Below are 19,320 nucleotides of genomic sequence, written 5' to 3'. Positions count from 1 at the left end.
CGCTCTTACACTGTGGTGTCACAGGAGGCAGCCCGCACCCCCGCTCTGACACCGGCGAGCACCAGCAGATGCTACAGACTGCAATGAGGATGGCGGGAGGGATGATGGGTAACGGGAGGATAGACAAGGGTGGCGGGAGAAGAGGAGGAGGAGGAGGAGGAGGGAGGAAGAGTCCTCGGGGGTTGTGTGCTCTGCTATTCTTCTCCTTTACAGGATTATTCCACATCCAGTTCACTGAGGGGAAATCATTAACGTCCACCGCGGAGCCACAGCTTCCCCGGTGGTCGCTGCTGCTGCTGCGTCTAACCACACAGGAGAACCTGGCAACCATTACTCGGCTGCAGTACATCAACACCCTGCGTCATCGCATGACACACACTCTGTAATAATGTTCTGCTGAGTAGGCATGATCTTCCTCGGCACTGCCCTGCTTTAACCGCCGGGCACATGCGTACTCATCAGGCGCCCAGTTTCACGGCCCCCACCGGGACACTTTGTCGAGCAGCAAAGCTCAAGGGGAACTCACCTTTTCTGTCCAGATTTTCCCCCGGAAGTTGTCGGAAGTTCCACCAGCTCCGATGTCTGTGCCGAAAGGGTTTAACCGCAGGGATCAGTGGAGAAGCAAAACAACGAGTTTGAACCTGTGGTGACTCACGCGCCACGGCCTCCACTGGTCAACAGAGCAGAGAGGAGGTCCCCAGTCAATTTTTGCAAGTTGAACTATAAAAATTAAATTGATTCTAGCTTCTTATACGTGATCATTTAGTCTTCTATGGCATAAAAATGGATCATTTTATGGGAATATCATGATTTAAACATGTCATCTTGAGCCCTGGGAAAAAACTACGACCGGCATTTTTCGTCAAATTTTCATTTGGCGAATTGACCAAAATGAGTTGAAATTATTCAAGAAGATGAGCAAAAATAACAACGAACAAAAGACTTGTTAGCAGCAGCATCAGATGTCGGACCATTGTTAAAACACCACAGCTGTCAGTTGAGTGTGTGACAGAAGCACAGACTGTGGGACGGGTTCAGGAGATCCTTGAAGTTCCCCTTTCCAACACGCGTCGATGTTCCCAGTTCGGGGGAGGCGGCCTAGAGGTCGGCCCAGAACCTTCTGGAGAAACTACATATCCCTCCTGGCCTGGGAGCGCCTCGGGATCCCGCCGGTGGAGCTGGAGAGCTTGGCCGGGGAGAGGGACGACTTGGATGGAGGCGGTTTGTTAGGCGTCTGAATAACTAAGGATAACTAAAGAAGTCTGAACCAAAGGCATTTGTGCGATTTCAACAAATGTGCAATGTGCTGCACGGTGATAGGAAGAGGTTTACAGCACCAACATCAAGAGGCACATCCCTCCAAATCAACACAAATGAATCATTTGAGAGAAAAAGATAATAAAAAAAACCCAAAAATCCCTTATTACAAATAATGGTGGTTCTCTATAAAGTAAGAGTCCTCCAACTCCCAGGGGCCAAATCAGGCTGAGGTCGGGGATCGTGGAAGGAAACGAATGAGAGCGGTTGTGGGATCGTCTTTGACAAGAGGTCCAGCAGGCGGAACAGCAAGTTGCCTGCAAACCGGCCCAGGCTCATGTCTTAGTATGCTAACCCACGTCCAGCCATCTGACAGACCACCGACATCAATAACGTCACGCCGTCCTGCCAATATCGAGGATACAGGCGAGGTACAGGGTGTTCTGGGCAACACTTCCACCGTGGGCTCCGATTACAAAGTCTTTCTTTTCTCCTTCTGCGATTACAGCGCGGTTTAGCATCAAATATGAAGCCACAAATAAAAATGGGACACCCAGTCGATTGATGTGTTGTCACTTGTCCCTTTCAATTTCACCCGCAAGACTTTTGTCACATTTTGTCTCAGAGCAAAAGCGAGTGAGATTTAAGAATGAACATTAACTGCAACGTGACCTGCACTACCGCACACTGAGCGGTGCATTATGGGAGTTATTACAGCTGAGCAACCAGTGATTCATGTGGGCGCACATGCGAGTGGAAGCTGCTGAGAACGTCACGCGCGAGAAAGCGATTCCCTGTTGGAGGAACCGCAGCTGCCAATCAATGACAACATCAATTTGAGGAGAGCCAATGTGGAAAGGGAAGGAGCATCGCAGTGAAGCGTTTGCCTTGGCGGCTCGAAACCACAACGGAACCGTTGCCAATTATGTGTAAAAGAAAAAAGGATTCAACAGTTTGCATACTGGTTTTTAGAAAATGTCTCTGTTATGAAAGTTTCGCTGTGAATGGGCGTAGAGGAGTGGTTTTGAAGTTGGACGCCGATACAGATTTTAGGGAGTTAAAAAACTGTACAGATTTATTAGCCACTAAAATTGAAAAGTGGAAAAATAGTTCCTAACGCTACGGTCACAACAAACGCGAAAGCAAATTCTCCGAGCGAAGCGATTCAATACAAAGTCACGACGCGAGCAGATACAAATTTCGCGTTACTCGCTTTCACTCACTTGAGTTGAAGTATTTGAACTAGGCCCAAATATTTCAGATGAGACGTCGCGAGAGCCAATTGGCGTTGGAATCCCCCCGACGGCCCCGAGTTAGATGTCGTCATCAGACCTTTATGACAAAGACATTTGATTTTTACCATAAAACCCTATAAAGAATAACTATAAAGAAATAAACAAAAAAATAACAATCAAATGCATACGTTTAAAATAATATAGAAATGAAACTATTTTTTATGTAAAACAAATGGATTTCTGCATTGTTTATTCTGCAAAATAAAACGGCTGCATATCTGTCGATATTTCTGTGAAAGGCTCGCATCCGCTGATATTATGGCCCCACAGATGAACATGAAATATGGCTCTACAAAGCAGACACGCACTGTAGCAGTGAAATGCCAAAAGACAATATTACTTCATAGGTACGCATCTATCATGTTCAGAGAACTCCCCATCTTTTTCCTGTGTAATATCACATTTTTCAATGTGAAATCTCTTCAAAAGTTGCCAAGTGTCGACTTCGCTCAAAAAGGAATGCGAGGATTTTGGAAGTTTGGCTTTGCTCCCGGGTAAGAGATGGTGTCGGTTGGACAGCGGTTCGACGCAGAGCCAGCATCGCCTGCATCGCCTGCAGCAGCTCGGTCTCGACACTTTGTGCTGAGCCGGCTTCCCTCGACTGTCTGTCTTCACAGAGCCAAGACTGAAGTCGATTGTGGTATGGAAGTTGCTGCGTACGCGGCTTTTTTTCTGCTCGTGGCAACAAGTCAAATCTCTAATGCACACTTTTCTCTCTCAGAGAATCAAAGGTTTGTGTGGCAAATAAAAAAAATGAAGGGGTTGGAACCAGACTTATCGGTCCTTCGCAGAGAAATAGAAGAGGAAACAAAAAACCAACAACACGAGCCACGTGTCTTATTTGTACCTTTATTCTTAGTCAGACTTCAGTTTTGGTGCCTTGTAGATTCAGTATACTACTGCAGCTACACACAGGGTGTTGTACATTAGACCACCGGACCGACACATCGTCCCTCCAGTTCAGGTAGTCAGCCTTTCTCTTTCTTCAATCAATTTTCTAAATACATCTCCCCCCGCCCTCCCCTCCTCCTCCTCCTGCCCGACATCTGTAAGTTGTTGCCATGGCAGTTCAGATGGCGCGGGAATGATAATTGTTTCACCGTAGCTTTTTGTGTGTGAATTATTAAAACCCTAGAGAGCGTGAACGAGAGGAATGAGAAATAGGGAAAAGAAATGAGACAGAATGAGGACTTGATTTTTTTTTTTTTTTTTCTGCGCGTTTCATTGGGCGGCTTTTTTAAATTTTATCTCGTCAGATCCCATCACGACTCGCGAGTCCCGTGGCTGCGTGGATGAGACAAGATGCTGCCGCAATTTGCGAGCGAGGCTCTTTGAGCCTCCCGACCGTCCTTAAGAGTTTTAAAGGGAATATTCAAGAGCTTTCATGAATAGTGGAAGAGGGCCCATTCATGAATAGTGCAACAGACCAAACAGAGGAGGGAGCCGAAGGAGAGACGGTGGCCGCTTGCTTTACAAAACAAATGCTTCTCTTTTTGCAAACCGAGACGTTCCTCAATGTAATGAACTAATTCTTGCCAGAAGCATCTTTAAAAAAAAGAAGAAAAAAAAGTCATGTCCATCCTCGTACGAAGCCGCGAGAATCTGCACATGAACTATTTCTTTTGGCAAAGATGTTTCTAAAAAATGTAAATCAACACAAGCAAAGCTATGCATCCAAAACCAAAGACTCGGGTCCACATCCAGAGTCAGACATTCCCCAGAGTGTACTGAGCAGTAAGACGGCACACACATGGTACAGTGATATACAGAGGACTGGAAATATTTCAAATATAATATATATATACTGTACAGTTTTATATATAAATGGTATTAAGTGGTCGCAGCTAATGTTCCACACCAAACCATTTATTTTCTCTCATGATGTTTAGAATATAACAGATCTCATACAGCCGCTTTTGACACAAGCAATAAATTAGACAAAACATAATCTCTCTCCTTCATGATAAGAAAGTGAATCATTCATATCATCAGATATAAAAAGAAAAAAAAAATATACATAGTGCTCATCTGTGTGTTTGTGTTTGCATGTCAGTTGGTACCTGACAGAATGATCCCAGCTTCATACCTGGACACAAAACAACAAACAAATGTTATATATAATCATAAACCACAAAAGCTCTGAAATTTAGGGATTGATACCTCAGCTTTTTTCCCCACAGCAAACCGGTATGGAAGCTGTGAGGTGGTTCTTTTAGAATTTTTTGTCGAAAAAAAAAAAAAAAAAGAAGGTTAAACTAGTCATTGACATGCCGTATTCTTTGGTGTGAATATCGTGCTGTGGATGAATAGTAATAATTCAGATCATCTCAAGACGAAAGAAAACCAAAACACCACAAAAATGTTTGCTCCATCAGCAAAGTGACCGGGTGCGTGGTGGACGGAGGCACAGGCGATGTGAATCCAGCATTGATTTCCGTTCGGTGCCTCCCATTTGTAAGGGGTTGTGGGGGGGGGGGGGGGGGTGCAGTCCCGAGGCGTGCAGTTACATCTCCCAACCACCAGGGTTCTCTAGCACTGAGACTCGGCGTAGCCTTCGTCTGCGGGAGGCTGCTTTTTGGGGTTGTAGTACTCCTCATCGTCAGAGTCCTGGGGACAGAGAAGAGGAGGAGAAAACGAAACAGTCAGACGGAGCTACACACACAGACACACAAATACAGTATTGACCCAGACACAACATAACTACATTGGGAGGGGGGAAAAAAATCAATATTTTATAAACCATCAAGTCCTGTCTTCAGACATGGAGGGCATATAAAATTAAAGACGTGAAAAGGATCTGGCAGACATGTCTCATTAACTTATTTATGGGCTGCAAGACGTCGAGCTATTATGAAACTGTTCTGTACTGTACCGTCAAATATAGGTCACAGCACATGGCCCTCTTCTCTTTGGCCCCTGGTGGCTGGACGCCAAACTCCTCTCTGATGAATTGGACCGAAAAAAGAAGATGGTCAGAAACGACAATGACAATAACAACACACTCACAATTACGGGGGAACGGGGGGGGGGGAAAAATGCAACGATGTGCTTCACTGGTCTGCACGTGGAAGACGTCAGTTGAACGACAACAAGTAGTGGATGTTTGAACTTCCATTCAAACTCATTTCCAGCAAAAACACAGAACACACACTGAATTTTCTACCTACATATTAATCAAAGAAGTTTGATTGAGGCATTTAAAATAGAGATATTTCTACAAATTAAAAGAGCAGTTAAACTCTTCCTCTTTTAGCAATTACACAGTTTTAATTTGGGTAATTGTGATTGGCCAACCGCTTCCAGCGCATGTAGGAGTCGAGTCTTTCTTTTAACTGCCAGCTGAGACACTTGTCTGCGTCTGTTTTTTGTGTGTTACATTTTTATTTTTATGAAAAGTGCTGTATAAATAAAGTGTGATTGATTAATTGATTGATCATCATGTGTTTAAATGTTAAAAAGCTTTTCCTGCGGTGAGAAGACAATTTAATGGGTGTGGTTTTGAAAAAAGAAAAGAGGAGATGCTGCAGTTTAGTTCCTCTGGCTAGATATACGTACCTTCAGAGTGGTCAAAATAAATAATGACGATCTGGATAATCAAACACAAACAATAATGGGGACTAAATTAAAATGAACTGCTGTGTGAGTTGCAACTCTTTGGTTAATAATTCTGTCCGTATCCTGTTAGCAATATGTTCAACATGCATTTCAGAATACTAATAGCTTGTTCAAATATTTATATTCCTGCATTACACCAGCTAAAAGAGCAAATACCAGCTCCTGTGCTACACCATGAACCTGCAGACTTCAGATTCACAGCATCTTTCCTCAAAAAGAAAGACCCTCCTGAAAATCAAACCCTTAACCCAATTTCAAATTCTTGTCTAATCTTCATCGAATTAACAATCCAGGGGGAACATCTGTAACCATCAAAGCCTGGCGCTGACTATCATTACTCCCAGAGGACCCGCGGCAGCGATTGGTCAAACAGATCCGCTCACCCCTCCGTGACCTCTATGGGCGACCTGTTGGCCTTCGATTGGCCACGCTCCTTCTTCGGAAAGAGTATCCGTCCAATCAGGATGAGGGTGACGACGGTGGAGGGGAGGAGGATGAAAACGAGCAGGACCGTGACGTCGGAGAAGCGGACGCTGGCGGCTGTAGGGGGGAGAGAAGGGGGGAGGTCACTGGACCTCGCATTGACAAGCTGTTTATGATCTCTCACACACACACACACACACACACACACACACACACACACACACACACACACACACACACACACACACACACACACACACACACACACACACACACACACACACACACACACACACACACACACACACACACACACACACACACACACCAGTTGTGTGTGTGTCACTGCACACAAGTAAATAATCACTTCTTAATCAATTTCATGGCGGTGAACAAGGAAATAAAAGATTATAAATTGAGTAAACATATCATTAATACACGTGGTAATGTGTCTTAGCTGGGATCAGCGATTTCCTAAATGCTGATATTAAAAAAAAGATGATATGTTAGTAATCTTCAGCAGAGCTGGTCGGTGCTCCAGTTACATATTTGCTGCACATAGGAGAGATTTGTGTTAAAGTCGAGGAAAAAGACTATTTGACAAAATGCAAAAATTAAAAGAATCTAACGTCTTACTAGAGCTGCAACAGTTAATCGATTAGTAATCGACTACTATTTTGATAATCGATTAATCGGTGAAAGTTCTTTTTATTAAAAAAAAGGGCAAAATCTCTTGATTTCAGCTTCTTAAATGTGAATATTTTCTGGTTTCTTTGCTCCTCTGTGACAGTAAACTAAATATCTTTGGTGTGTGAACAAAACAAAACATCATCTCGAGGTTTTGGGAAACACAATCGACATTTTTCACCATTTTTTTTTTTTTTACACTTAATGGACGAAACAACTAATCGATTGATCGAGAAAATAATCGACAGATTAATCGATAATGAAAATAATCGGTCTTACAATGGTTTAATACTTGTGTGACTGGTGTAATCATTTCCATCAGTGTGTGAAAGCAGGTTAGACACAGTGGATGTGACGAGTTACATCCCTGCTTTCTAACCCTCAACGCTGCTGCTGCTGACGACGACGAGACGCGGGCAAATGCACACAAGGCAACGGAGCTAATATCAAGACAAGCTTGTGCAAACATCGAGGAGAAGTCGGGATAAGACGGCTGCAAAAAATATGGGGCTGGTGAAGTAAAAAAAAAAAGAAAAGAAAAGTGTACAATAATTGTGGGACGAGCCAAATCCAGACATCCTCGGGGGAGAGGAGGTCGGATGAGGTTGAGCAAGAGACACACACCTACCAATCCATACATATTCACTACATAGTGAAATCAGTGTGCGTGTGTGCGGTTCCCACCCTTTGGCGTGACGGTGAGCACGGTCTGTGAAATCGGGGACCCGTGGACGTCGGGGGGGTTTCTGACCGAGCACGAAAAGGTGCCGTTGTCGCCCAACGTGGCGTTGGTCAACGAGATGGAGGCCTCGCCGCGCGCCGGGGCCCCCTCCCACCGGACACGACCGGCGAACTGACCGTCTGTCGGGAGGAACGCCCGCGAGGAGAAGTGGAAAAACTGGAAGGGAAAGAGAGAAGAAGAGGGAGGGTTAGAAAATATATATATATTCCTATTTGTATGGAACAAATGGACTTAAGCAACAGAGCAAAGGGGGAATTTTTGCCATTCATTGTTGTTATTCATGCCTTTTCTAAAATAGCTTTGCATATTATTTAACTTGGCTTGATAAGATAAGACTAATGAAATAAGTAAATAATTTGACTTTGTGATCTGTGCTCTGTCGAATCGAGAGCATTAAGAATAATTACTCCAAAACATAACTTGGCATTTTTCTGCCCGATGTAAAGAGAAGCCTTTGGTCGCACAGATGACGGAGGTACATTTTCTTATGGCATCAGAGTGAAGAGAACTTTGTGGTCAGTGTAAGAAATAGGAATGAAAATCCGATCAAGCGTCAAAGCAAAATGTGCCTACATTTATTGCGGGTTTCTCAAAACTCTAACTTTGCCTTTTTTTTTTTTGCGTCACCGCATCAGTCTGTTTCTCGACTGCAAACCTCCCTTCACCACTCCCACGTCAAGCCGACCCAGACCTCTCCGAGAAGTGTGGGAGGAGACGGGGCAATGGAAATGTAAACGTACCACAGTGTGCGTTTATCGCAGAGTTGAGTCGCCAGGAACAGGCAGACCTATCCAAAAGACTGAGAACGAATGAAATAACTAAACACAAACAGGAACAGGACAAGTGGAGACGTCTAAATGATCTGTATATGTTTAAGCTTTGCCCTTTTCTTTACGTACTACACATCCAACTTTATGTCATCCAAACCTGCAAGTAAAACCCTATGACAACGGAAGACAAACAGAAAGAGAAAACAAGGTGAAAGTTTCAGGCATCAGAAATCAGAAAAAACTTGAATTACCTACTTTAATATACGTTAAAGAGGCAGTAAGCGATTCTAAAGCGATACACGTTATGTAAATAAATCAGCAAATGTTTCCTCACGGTCCGCTAGCCGTCGGCTCTGTGTGCCCGGCGGGGGGGAAAGAAAAAAAAAATCGGGGTTTTCACATCAAACAAATCAAAGGGTGCGGACCGCACCGCACGGCACACTCCGTGTGTGTGTGTGTGTGTGTGTATGTGTGTGTGTGTGTGTGTGTGTGTGTGTGTGTGTGTGTGTGAGAGAGTGTGAGTGTGAGTGTGTGTGTGTGTGTGTGTGTGTGTGTGTGTGTTTGCGTGTGTGTGTCTATCTGCTGCATTTGCCTGGGAGACTTGACAGTAAAAGCCTGGCAGAGATGAAGACACTCGTATCTCCCTGCAAACTGTTATTCATCCACGACTGATCATTGGAGGACTCGGCACAGCTCAGCCTCGGCGAGAGCAGCTTGAAGTCAGTGACTAGTGCGCAAGAGTCTGCTCAGTCTGGAAACGAACGCTAAGTCTCAGCGAAAAAAAATGCTGCAACGCCACCGAGGATGATGCAGTTGTTTTGTTTTTTTTAAACTGGGGCCACTTCACCTACAAATCTGAGACATTTTTAACAAAAGCGTGTCTAACTTCAGTTCCTCATCTTCACAATAGATTTATTTTGAAACCTTATTCAGCAGAATTAAACTGCCAAAATCCTCCCAATTTACCATCGGCTCCCACTGAACGTTTGATTCGGCTTCTCCTCTCCCATCTGCAAAATGAAATCTCATCAGGACTGGGGGGCAATTATACAAGTCACTGAAGCACTGCAGCACTTCAGATTGACACTAAAGCTTTGGCAGCAGAAATTATATATTTTTCTTTTTTCTGATGGAGCTGTTCACATGCTTATTCATGGTCTCTCCCCCGGTGTGATATACGAGCGCGGGGGGGGGGGGGGGGCACAGGCCAATAAACAGGCCAAGAGGCTAATGAAATTGGATGGAAGGTAAACGAAGGCTTAGAATTTGAAATGAGAAACTTTCAGACTCTGGTGTATCAGGAAACTGGCACTCGTTAGTCATCCGCGATAAAGAGAACAAACGAGCTGGGGTGGTTGGCGAAGGACACAGTACAGGCAACGCTTTGGCAGCTGACACACCTTGATACTGTAGTTGTGCAACGTCGTGGGGCGATACCACAGAATCTGCTGGTGCCTCACACACAAACCAACACCACACTGATGCCTCATGCGGTACGTTTTTTCCGCCCCCCCCCCCCCTACACACTTTGAAAACCAGACAAACTACATCCTAATGACTAAACCGACAGCACTCCATAACGGCAGAGCCGCAAAACATTAAGCCTCCACTTAAAAGTGCGAGTGCTCCCTATAGGAGATGATGGGCGTATAGAGTTGCAGCTACCACACTATGGATTTCCGCGCGCGCAAATGCAATTTCGCGGAACCGCACACGATGGTTCTCCTCGGGTCCAAATGGAACCGCTTAAATTATGCGGTGGTGTTTTGTTTTGTTTTTTGTAGATTGGTCACTGAAACCCAATTCCCCCCGCCCCCCCCCCCCCCCCCCGGAGCGCGTGGGGTTAGAGGGCTGAGTGCAGCTATGGGTTGGGGATGGACGAATCCGGACGCATTTCAAGACCGCCACATCCCGCCACAGAGGAAGGGGCATTACGGTGGTGGACCATCAAGGGGTATGGCAGAGGGACCAATCCGAAAGACACCAAAGCTAGCTGGAATGCGACTGGATTAAAAACTGGAGATTGGTACGACAATGATGCTGGTGAATTAAATTTACAGATCAAAACAAATATCTTGATTAAAACTGAGGCGGACCTGAGTTTGCTTCGGGGCGTGTCTGTAATCACGTGGGTTCAGAAAAAAAAATCCAGATAAGTCAACATGGTGACGAACGCAAACAGAGTAACCAGATATTCAAGCAAGCCGTGTTTATACAGGGTGAGCAAAGGGAGCACCATACCTGTACACAGTCTGCGTGAGATGTTAGAAATCAAACGGAAATAACTGGAATTCTGAACTATCTATTTCTTTTAAACGTGATACGAGTCGCAACTTGTTTATATTGCTGATTTTACTTATTGATTATCAACTGTATCAACGTATTTGTTTGGAGTCACACATACAACCAACTAGGTTCAGTGTCGTATTGGACGTTGTTGATGAGAATCTGCATGAAGCCGGATAAGTTACAAATTTTCAAACAAATAACCCAAATCCCCGTTATCTCAAAGAAAGTGACATTTTGTTTTTTGTCACACTGTGACAAACATTGGATGAGAAGAAAAAGTTAAAAGGTATATTTTTGTTATCTGCATGACATTTACATATTGTGTTTTGTGGAAGTTTCACAACGCCCATGGCGTTGACAATTTGAATGTCGGGGAAAACAAAAAGGACTTTGAATAGAAGCAGGGGCCAGGATTTCTAGGAAAATTATCCCATGGAGATTATTCTGACAGAGAGAAATATTTGAAAATAGTAGAGCCCGGCCGATATATTGGTCCTGCTCAAAAATTTGCATTTACGTTTACATTTTACGTAAAATAAATTATGTTTATTTTCTTAATTCAAGTTCTATATATTTGGTTGTATTTGTGTGTTTTTTTTGGTGTTTATGGATGAACTAAAATATCAAGCCTCAATTACATTTCAATGTCATAAAGGTTTGATAAAGAAATCTTAGAAATCATTGACAGATATATATATATATATGTATATATATATATATATATATATATATATATATATATATGTATTGGTCCGGCTCTGAACTGTGAACAGAGAGTGGAAGTAGTAACTTCTTTGGAATTTTAGTTGTTTTTTTTTAATTGCTGAAATAATAAATGGATCCTGAATATATAGTAGTTGCCAATAAATGACTCATCTAGCAATTAATGAAGTAATAAGTTGGTGCGCTGCACAGCATGTGTCTCTTTGTGTTTGTGTACATTTATCTTTTAAAGTGAGGCTGAACGTTTCAAATCAAGAACAAGTCATCACATGAAATTATGGAGAATGTTTTGCCCAAACTGTGCAGGAAAGAGTAAAACGCAGAGGGGAGCATCGCCACATTTTGAATGGACGGCAATATTACAATTTTCATTTTGAACAATATTACAGCCTTGTTCAGATAAACGTGTACTCACTGTCTGTGGCGGCCCTCCGCTCTGGGGCCTGTACGACCAGTCGACGGTCATCTTACTGGTTGGTCTACTGGTGGAGGTGAAGGTGCAGGCCAACGTGACGGTGTCCCCTTTAGATGCATGGACGTTTGGAGGAGAGCTCACCAAGATGGCAGAGACGAGGGAGGGGACTGGAAGTGAAACAGAGGAAAGAAGGTCGGGCTTGATATGGGATATGTGTAGATTTACATGTTTAGTTGTTCAGGAAGAAATGAGAGGAAAGGGGGCGGAGCATAGGCAGATGAAGACAAAAGGAACACAAACAGATGAGTGACATTTCACTCTCTCCACTGTAAGCAAACCTGATAACATCTGCAGAATAGACACACTGCGGTAACAGGAAAGCGTCAGCACAGCAAATTCCATACACATACAAAACCAAAATGATAACAGTCTAATAAAAGTTTCTCACCAGCCTCTCGTGTTGTGTTTGACAAACTTGCCACACATCTGTTTGTCGGGCACCTTCAACCACAGATTCAGCTCATGCTTCTGTGTTCTGTGACTACAAGTTTCTTCACTTCATTCAGAATACAAGGCCAGGATGAAGGAAAATTGTGCTTACTAGTTGTGATAGATGGGACGGCTTTTAAGTCATTAGACCTAATCCTCCTGGGACCTTGAATATGTGAAGCAAATTTCAAAGTTATCCATCAAATAGCTGCAGTGATACTTCAGTGCTGGACCAAATAACTGCAGCCACTTCCCCACTGAAAGACCCTGCCGCTAAAATTTCTACAACTAAAATGATCATAATCTTTACCCTGGCCTTCAACACGGGTCAATTTCATTCACGGGTTTTTCTGAGCCTAAATGAAAGAATCCTTTCCTCCACTTTAAAGCAAAGGGCCTCGAACTGACTGTTCACCGAGGACTAAGCGAGAGCGAAATAAGCCTGACAATCGGCAGATATATCTGATCTCAGACTGACACCACTCGTTCCATCAAAGACCCCCACAGCCATGATGAGGAGGACAAAGTTTATCTTACACAAAATAGTGCCATAGATATCCTGCCAATCAGGCGGAATCATCTACAAAGACCCCCGGGGGATGAGCGGGTCGGCAGCACGAACAACACTATCACTTCTTTAAAAGTGGAAATCAAGCAGAGGAGCCTTGAAAGCTGAAATGCTCTTTAACTCGAAGACATGACAGAAAACTGACACTCTAGTAATTATCGGTGGGACTGGGAGGTCGGCTGCTCATCGGTGGCGATGTTGATACCTCGAACTACAAGATGGCTGGACGTTTGAATTGGGGGGGGGGGCAACAGCATGTTGAGCTGCCCTGCTGTCATCGTGGCAGGACTAAAATACAAAATTGGCTTCATTTAAAGAAATAGGTAATGCCAGACACTGCTCACTGACACGCATACAAGACGAAGTTCAAGACGAACCATTACAATAGGCTACTGATCTGCGCCTAAAATGGAGGTATGTCTGAGGCCGACAACGCGATATGAACGAGGTCGTTCGTTGGCTCATCACTCGCAAAGTCGTGCATTGATTTCACCAGTTGCGTTTTGTTACGTTTCTCCTGGAATTTTAAGATGGCATACCGTACGATTTCCAAGATTTCATACTCATTTAACTTCTGCGTTTGAGTTCAGTAGGGTCAGGGTTAGGGGGTCGTTGTCATTGTACACTTAAGTGAACATCAAGCGCCAACTTTTGGTATACCTCATCAAAATGAATAACATGTTGGTTTCAAAAAACAAATCACCACTAAATCTTTAAACCCTCAGCGTAAGTACCTCTCTTCTTTCGCTTCTCCACCAAATCTGAATATCTGCCACTGTCAGAAATACGAATACGCTGTACAACCAACACCGTTATGAACTCTTATCGTATTGTGGCTGTATGGAACAACACAGCCGCAACCATATAGCTCCCCAAGTGTTCATGTAGCTTGTGTTTCAACTAAGCAACAGAGGGACAGTACATCAAGATTCTACATATCTCTTATGATCAGTCCTTTAATAATGGGTCAGATAATTTCAAGGAGAGGAAAACCACAAGCTACAGATTGTGTCCCTTATAGAACTGTAACAGTAGGTCGATTAGTAATCGATTAATAGATTAATTGCAACTTTTTTGATAATCAATCATCAGTTTAAGTAGTTTTTATGGGGGGGGGAAAGTCAAAATTCTCTGATTTCAGCTCCTTAAGTGTGAATATATTCCAGTTTCTCTGCTCCTCTGTGACAGTAAACTGAATATCTTTGGTGTGCGGACAAAGCAAAACATCATCTTGGGGTGTTGGGAAACACGATCGAACATTTTTCACCATTTTATGGACCAAGCAGCTAATCGATCAATCGCTAAAATAATCCTAGTTGCAGCCCTGGTCCCTTAACTTACTACTACCCAAGCCCGACTTTTTAAGACTGCGCCGTCTCGTAGTGGCAACTCACTCATGCTCTATTTTGACTTATTCCCACACATTTTAAAGAATTCAATGTCAAACACGGCTTGTGTTTGAGGTATTGTTCCTTCCATACCAACATAACATAACATACATGTTTGTTTTTTCCCATTGGAATTCTGTATTCTGCTCTACATGTATGTGTCCATCTAGACTTTTGGCACTACTTTCCCCCCCGTAGCCTGCGGATATTTTTTGCGTCAATCGCCTACAAGTCGGTTCGTCCCAAAATGGCGCCAAGTGAGTGTTGACAGAGCTGTGGGCTTGTGGTCCCTGAAATGGACCGTGTGGACTTTGTCTGTGGACAGACAGACACACACACACACCGACCACACGGTTCACGACGAGGACATGCACGGTTTCTCTCGGGTGGGAACTCGAGCCGCGGCCTGTGTACTCACCCAGGCTCAGCAGCAGCAACAGCGCGTCCACGGCGACGCTTCCTGTTGGCGCGCGACGCATTTTATTCGATCGGTGAAGACGAGTTCGCTCCACTCGCTCGGCGACGGGCACGTGTAAAAGTAAACCTCGGAGCAAATTGCGTCAAAGCCTCGGTGAAACTCCGTCCATGGTCGTGAAGTGGTGACTCCGTCTGTGGCCGTCCGTGGCGCGCGCAGACTGCGGCACGAGCCTACCTGACAAACAGGTGTACCCGGAAGTGGTGCAGCTGGAGGACCGACTGCGGGCCTGCTGCGTTCCTCCAGCTGAGGGAGGAGAAAGTCTGAGATGACGGATAGATCAATGTTGTGACGACGGTCACTGTGACTCAGCAGTGTGTTTTTAATGCACCCCAAAAATATAAGATGAACAGATAAACTGTGATGTTCTGTCAACTACTTGAAAGTGAAAAACTACGGAGGAGAATTGGGGTCATCATTTTTTCTCATGTAATTCAAGAATACAGTCAAAATGTTGAGGATAAAGTCAAACTCAATTTTTTTTATATTTCATGAATGAAGTCGAAATGTTAAGAATAAAGTCGAAAAGTTGAGAAAAAAGTCAAAATGTTGAGGAAAAAAGTCAAAATGTAAAGAGTAGAGTCTTACTAAATCAGAGAAAGATATTTTTTATTTTTCGTGAATGAAGTTGAAAAGTTGAGGAAAAAAGTAAAAATGTAAAGAATGAAGTCAAAATGTTGAGGGAAAAAGTCAAAATGTAAAGAGTAGTCTTACTAAATCAGAGAAAGATATTTTTTATATTTCGTGAATGAAGTTGAAATGTTGAGAATAAAGTAAAAAAAAATCAAAGAAAGATATTTTTTTATATTTCGTGACTGAAGTCAAAATGTTGAGAATAAAAGTCAAACTAAATCAGAGAAAGATATATTTTTTAGTATTTCGTGAATTAGGTCAAAATGTTGAGATTAAAGTCAAAATGTTGAGAAAATGTCAAATTTAGGAAAAAAAAATCAGAGAAAGATATTTTTTATATTTCTTGAATGAAGTTGAAAAGTTGAGAAAAAAGAAAAAATGTAAAGAATAAAGTAAAAATGTAAAGAATGAAGTCAAAAGGTTGAGGAAAAAAGTCAAAATGTAAAGAGTAGAGTCTTACTAAATCAGAGAAAGATATTTTTTATATTTCGTGAATGAAGTCGAAATGTTGAGAATAAAGTCAAAATGTTGAGAAAAAGTCAAAATGTTAAATGTAGTCAAAAAAATCAGAGAAAGATATTTTTTATATTTCTTGAATGAAGTTGAAATGTTGGGAAGAATAAAAGTCAAACTAAACTAGAGGAAGATTTTCATGTATTTTGTAAATGTCGTTCAGAATGCCAGGAATAATCGAAATGTTGAGAATAAAGTTGAGAAGTCAAAAATAAACTGAATGAGACAAAAAATGGTTTTGTATTTTGTAAAATATCTTTGAAATGTTGACAATTGAGAATAAAGCTGTGTGAGCTGCCAGTGTTGCGGGTTTCCAAGACGGGTTTCCTCTTGGACCTCCTGGAATATCAGGTTTATTTATCAGGACATCTCAACTTTATTCTCAATATGCAAAATGGAAAAAAAAAATCCTTTGTAGTTGGCAGTTTATTAGGCACACATACATCATACTAACACAGCAGTCCTACAGTAAAGGAATGTAATGGTGAGTTTTTTTCAAAACTTTTTGCGAGGTGTTGACTCAGGCCGTAGTTTGATGTGATGTGGTTGCTTTGTTTCACATTGTGTTGACAGATGTTCCCGTTATCTAATCCATTCTGTGTACACTGATAAGGATAGGAGACACTGTTCTGTATCAAACAGAGAATAAATGTTACAGAACATTTCTCTGGGTGTATATTTTCACCGGTCAATTGTTGTTATTATCACAATCATCATCTAAACATGGTGTCATATGGTTGAAAATTGTGTTTCTTCAGTGTGTTGGTGCTGCAATCACAAAGTAGGCCCTGTACAGCCCAATCTAAATATAATACGTTCTCCCCTCTCCATCACCTCATGTGAACCTCCTGTGTGGAGACCCGGGGCCCAGTGCTTCCGTTATCTCCCCAGCCGGCTTCTCTGCAGAAACCATGGCCGCTCTAATGGGTCTCCCCTGCTATTTGAAGAACATCACTCCACTATCCCTGTCCCCGATCTCCGTCCCTACTGTTGTAATTATCCCTAATGGGGGAAGATATTTGTTTTTTCTTGCCTTCGCTCAGCTCAGCCGCACTCCGGTGTAATGCCTTGTATCTCCTCTCTGCGTGTTTGTACAACGCCCTTTTGAAGTTTATTTACATCTCTATTCGGTCGGGACTTGTCAGTTAACATCCTCGCATCCATCTGGTCTGCCGGGAGGGGTTGTTTCCTTTGACTCCTGACAGCGGAGAGACGCCGTAATCGCGTTGCGTAACCTCATTTCGTCTCACGGCACATCAGAAGGCATCGAATGAGAGCGGCGTCCTCCGTTACCCCGGGTCCTGAGATACACCGTGTACATGCATCAGCTGTGTACTGTATTTTTTGAAGGGTTATGGTGCTTTTGGGGGGGAGCAAAGTATATTGTGCAAACTGATGTTAAACAGCCATAGTGAATGAGTTCATTAAAGTGAAAAGGCAGCCTTGAGACTCGCCGCCGAGGGAAGACAAAGATTTCACACAGTTAATAGATATTTCTGTATGTAACTGTTGTTCCTAATCACCTGCAGACACTGTGTGAATCATTCCTGTGAGAATCTCTTACTCAAGTCGCCAGGACAGTGAGATTGGATTTGAGGACAGCAAAGGGTCAAGGGTTCACCCTTGACCCTTTGACAAAGATCCGTCTTCACAGGGTGCAATAAGACACCCATTATTTTTGGCTCATGCTCTTACCGGGCCCTGCACTCCTTTGTCTTGCGGTGTCACGGCTCCTGGCAATATTGAAATTTACTACAAACCTTTTTGTGGATGTCCTCTCCGACATGAGATAAAGATGTGGTGGAGAGGCACAGGCGTCCTCCTCCTCCCCTGCATCCATTCACGGGCACAGTGTTTATACTTGCGTCTGTTAGTAATATTATGCGACGGTTCCCACGCTGAGGCAGGGACATCGCATCCGTGTTCTTTTTCTGAATAGACCCCGCCTTACCTGCAGGAGCGTTCACAAATCCATTGTTCCACAGTCCTGCTTTAATTTTGATGGAGACGCCCCCGTCCTCTCTGTCGGAAGATACGGTCTTATACCTGGATACATTCACACACACACACACACACACACACACACACAGTTCTACATTGTGTCGTGTGTTGTGAGAGTGAATACAGGGCTTCTCTGTCTGCTCACAGTGGCACGGTCTCAGTTTCAGCAGAAGTCCTATCAGTCACAATGGGCGACTCTCCACCGCTCACTGGCGATTCTGGCCAACCAACAACAGACCCGTTCTTCTGTTGTCAACACCGCGAGGGGACTAATAGAGGTGATTCCAATTCTGCGGCATGGACAGTGCATATATGCGACCAGTATCCTTTGTCTGTGTGCTGAATAGATGATGAAAAGTTTGCATCGCTGCAAAATCTGGAAGGATTCACACATACACACAGAGGAACTTTTCTTTGGCCCGTCACAAACGAGCGAGACAGCATTACTCAATGGTCTCAATAGCTATAGGAGGGCTAGACTCTACATGACTCACTGAGGCCAATAAAGCGGTGACTCTACCTAGTGCGTGTGTGTGTGTGTGTGTGTGTAGTCTAACAGTCTATCATTTGGTCATATATAGTTACACGCCAGCGAGTTGATTCGTTTTTCTCTTTCTGCAAACCTGTTGTGCCAAGCTCATGTTTTGGTGTGTCAGTGCGCTGCCGCACACACACAAGTGAGAGTGTGTGTGTGTGTGTGTGTGTGTGTATGTGTGAAGGAATTTAGTGCCTCTCCACGTTGCCGTGTCAGGTACAACCCATCCTAAGGTGTGGAATGCAGATTGGACCGAGAGAGGGACGAAAGGCACGACAGAAAACAAGGAGGAGGAGGAGGAGGAGGAGGGGGAGGAGAGAGCGGCGGGCAGGACACAGGCATAGTTTCCATTCGGTATTATTCAGAGGTTTTTGCGTGTGTTGCAATAATGAACATACCACGGGAGACAATGTCTTATTAAATGAGTCATGAACAAGGACCGTCTGGTTGAGAACACCTCCCTCCGGAGTGTTTGGAGAAGTGACAGTGGAATAGTTGGATA

General features: G+C 43.5%; 1 protein-coding gene across 1 annotated transcript; it reads right to left on the bottom strand.

The window, feature by feature from the left end:
* Window positions 1–3,387: 3,387 nt before the first annotated feature.
* mpzl3 (myelin protein zero-like 3) lies at window positions 3,388–15,377 on the bottom strand. The gene is made up of 6 exons (XM_035623605.2): window positions 15,080–15,377; window positions 12,217–12,383; window positions 7,962–8,175; window positions 6,551–6,707; window positions 5,425–5,494; window positions 3,388–5,159 (listed from the first exon to the last, which is right to left on the bottom strand). Exons 1-6 carry the CDS (start codon window positions 15,138–15,140, stop codon window positions 5,082–5,084), a joined length of 747 nt encoding a protein of 248 aa, XP_035479498.1. The 5' UTR covers window positions 15,141–15,377; the 3' UTR covers window positions 3,388–5,081.
* Window positions 15,378–19,320: the final 3,943 nt, after the last annotated feature.

The sequence above is a fragment of the Scophthalmus maximus genome, chromosome 11, assembly GCF_022379125.1.
Source record: "Scophthalmus maximus strain ysfricsl-2021 chromosome 11, ASM2237912v1, whole genome shotgun sequence".
Classification (NCBI taxonomy): domain Eukaryota; kingdom Metazoa; phylum Chordata; class Actinopteri; order Pleuronectiformes; family Scophthalmidae; genus Scophthalmus; species Scophthalmus maximus.
This window is presented reverse-complemented; position numbering and strand designations above follow the sequence as displayed.

What these genes read in the sequence shown, in the direction of transcription:
- mpzl3 (XM_035623605.2), bottom strand. Translation starts at nt 15,140, where the DNA reads ATGCGTCGCGCGCCAACAGGAAGCGTCGCCGTGGACGCGCTGTTGCTG. An exon ending in GTTGCTGCTGCTGAGCCTGG is followed by an intron (nt 12,384 to 15,079) that starts GTGAGTACACAG and finishes TTTCACTTCCAG; the next exon opens with TCCCCTCCCTCGTCTCTGCC. An exon ending in GCGGAGGGCCGCCACAGACA is followed by an intron (nt 8,176 to 12,216) that starts GTGAGTACACGT and finishes TTTCCCTTCCAG; the next exon opens with TTTTTCCACTTCTCCTCGCG.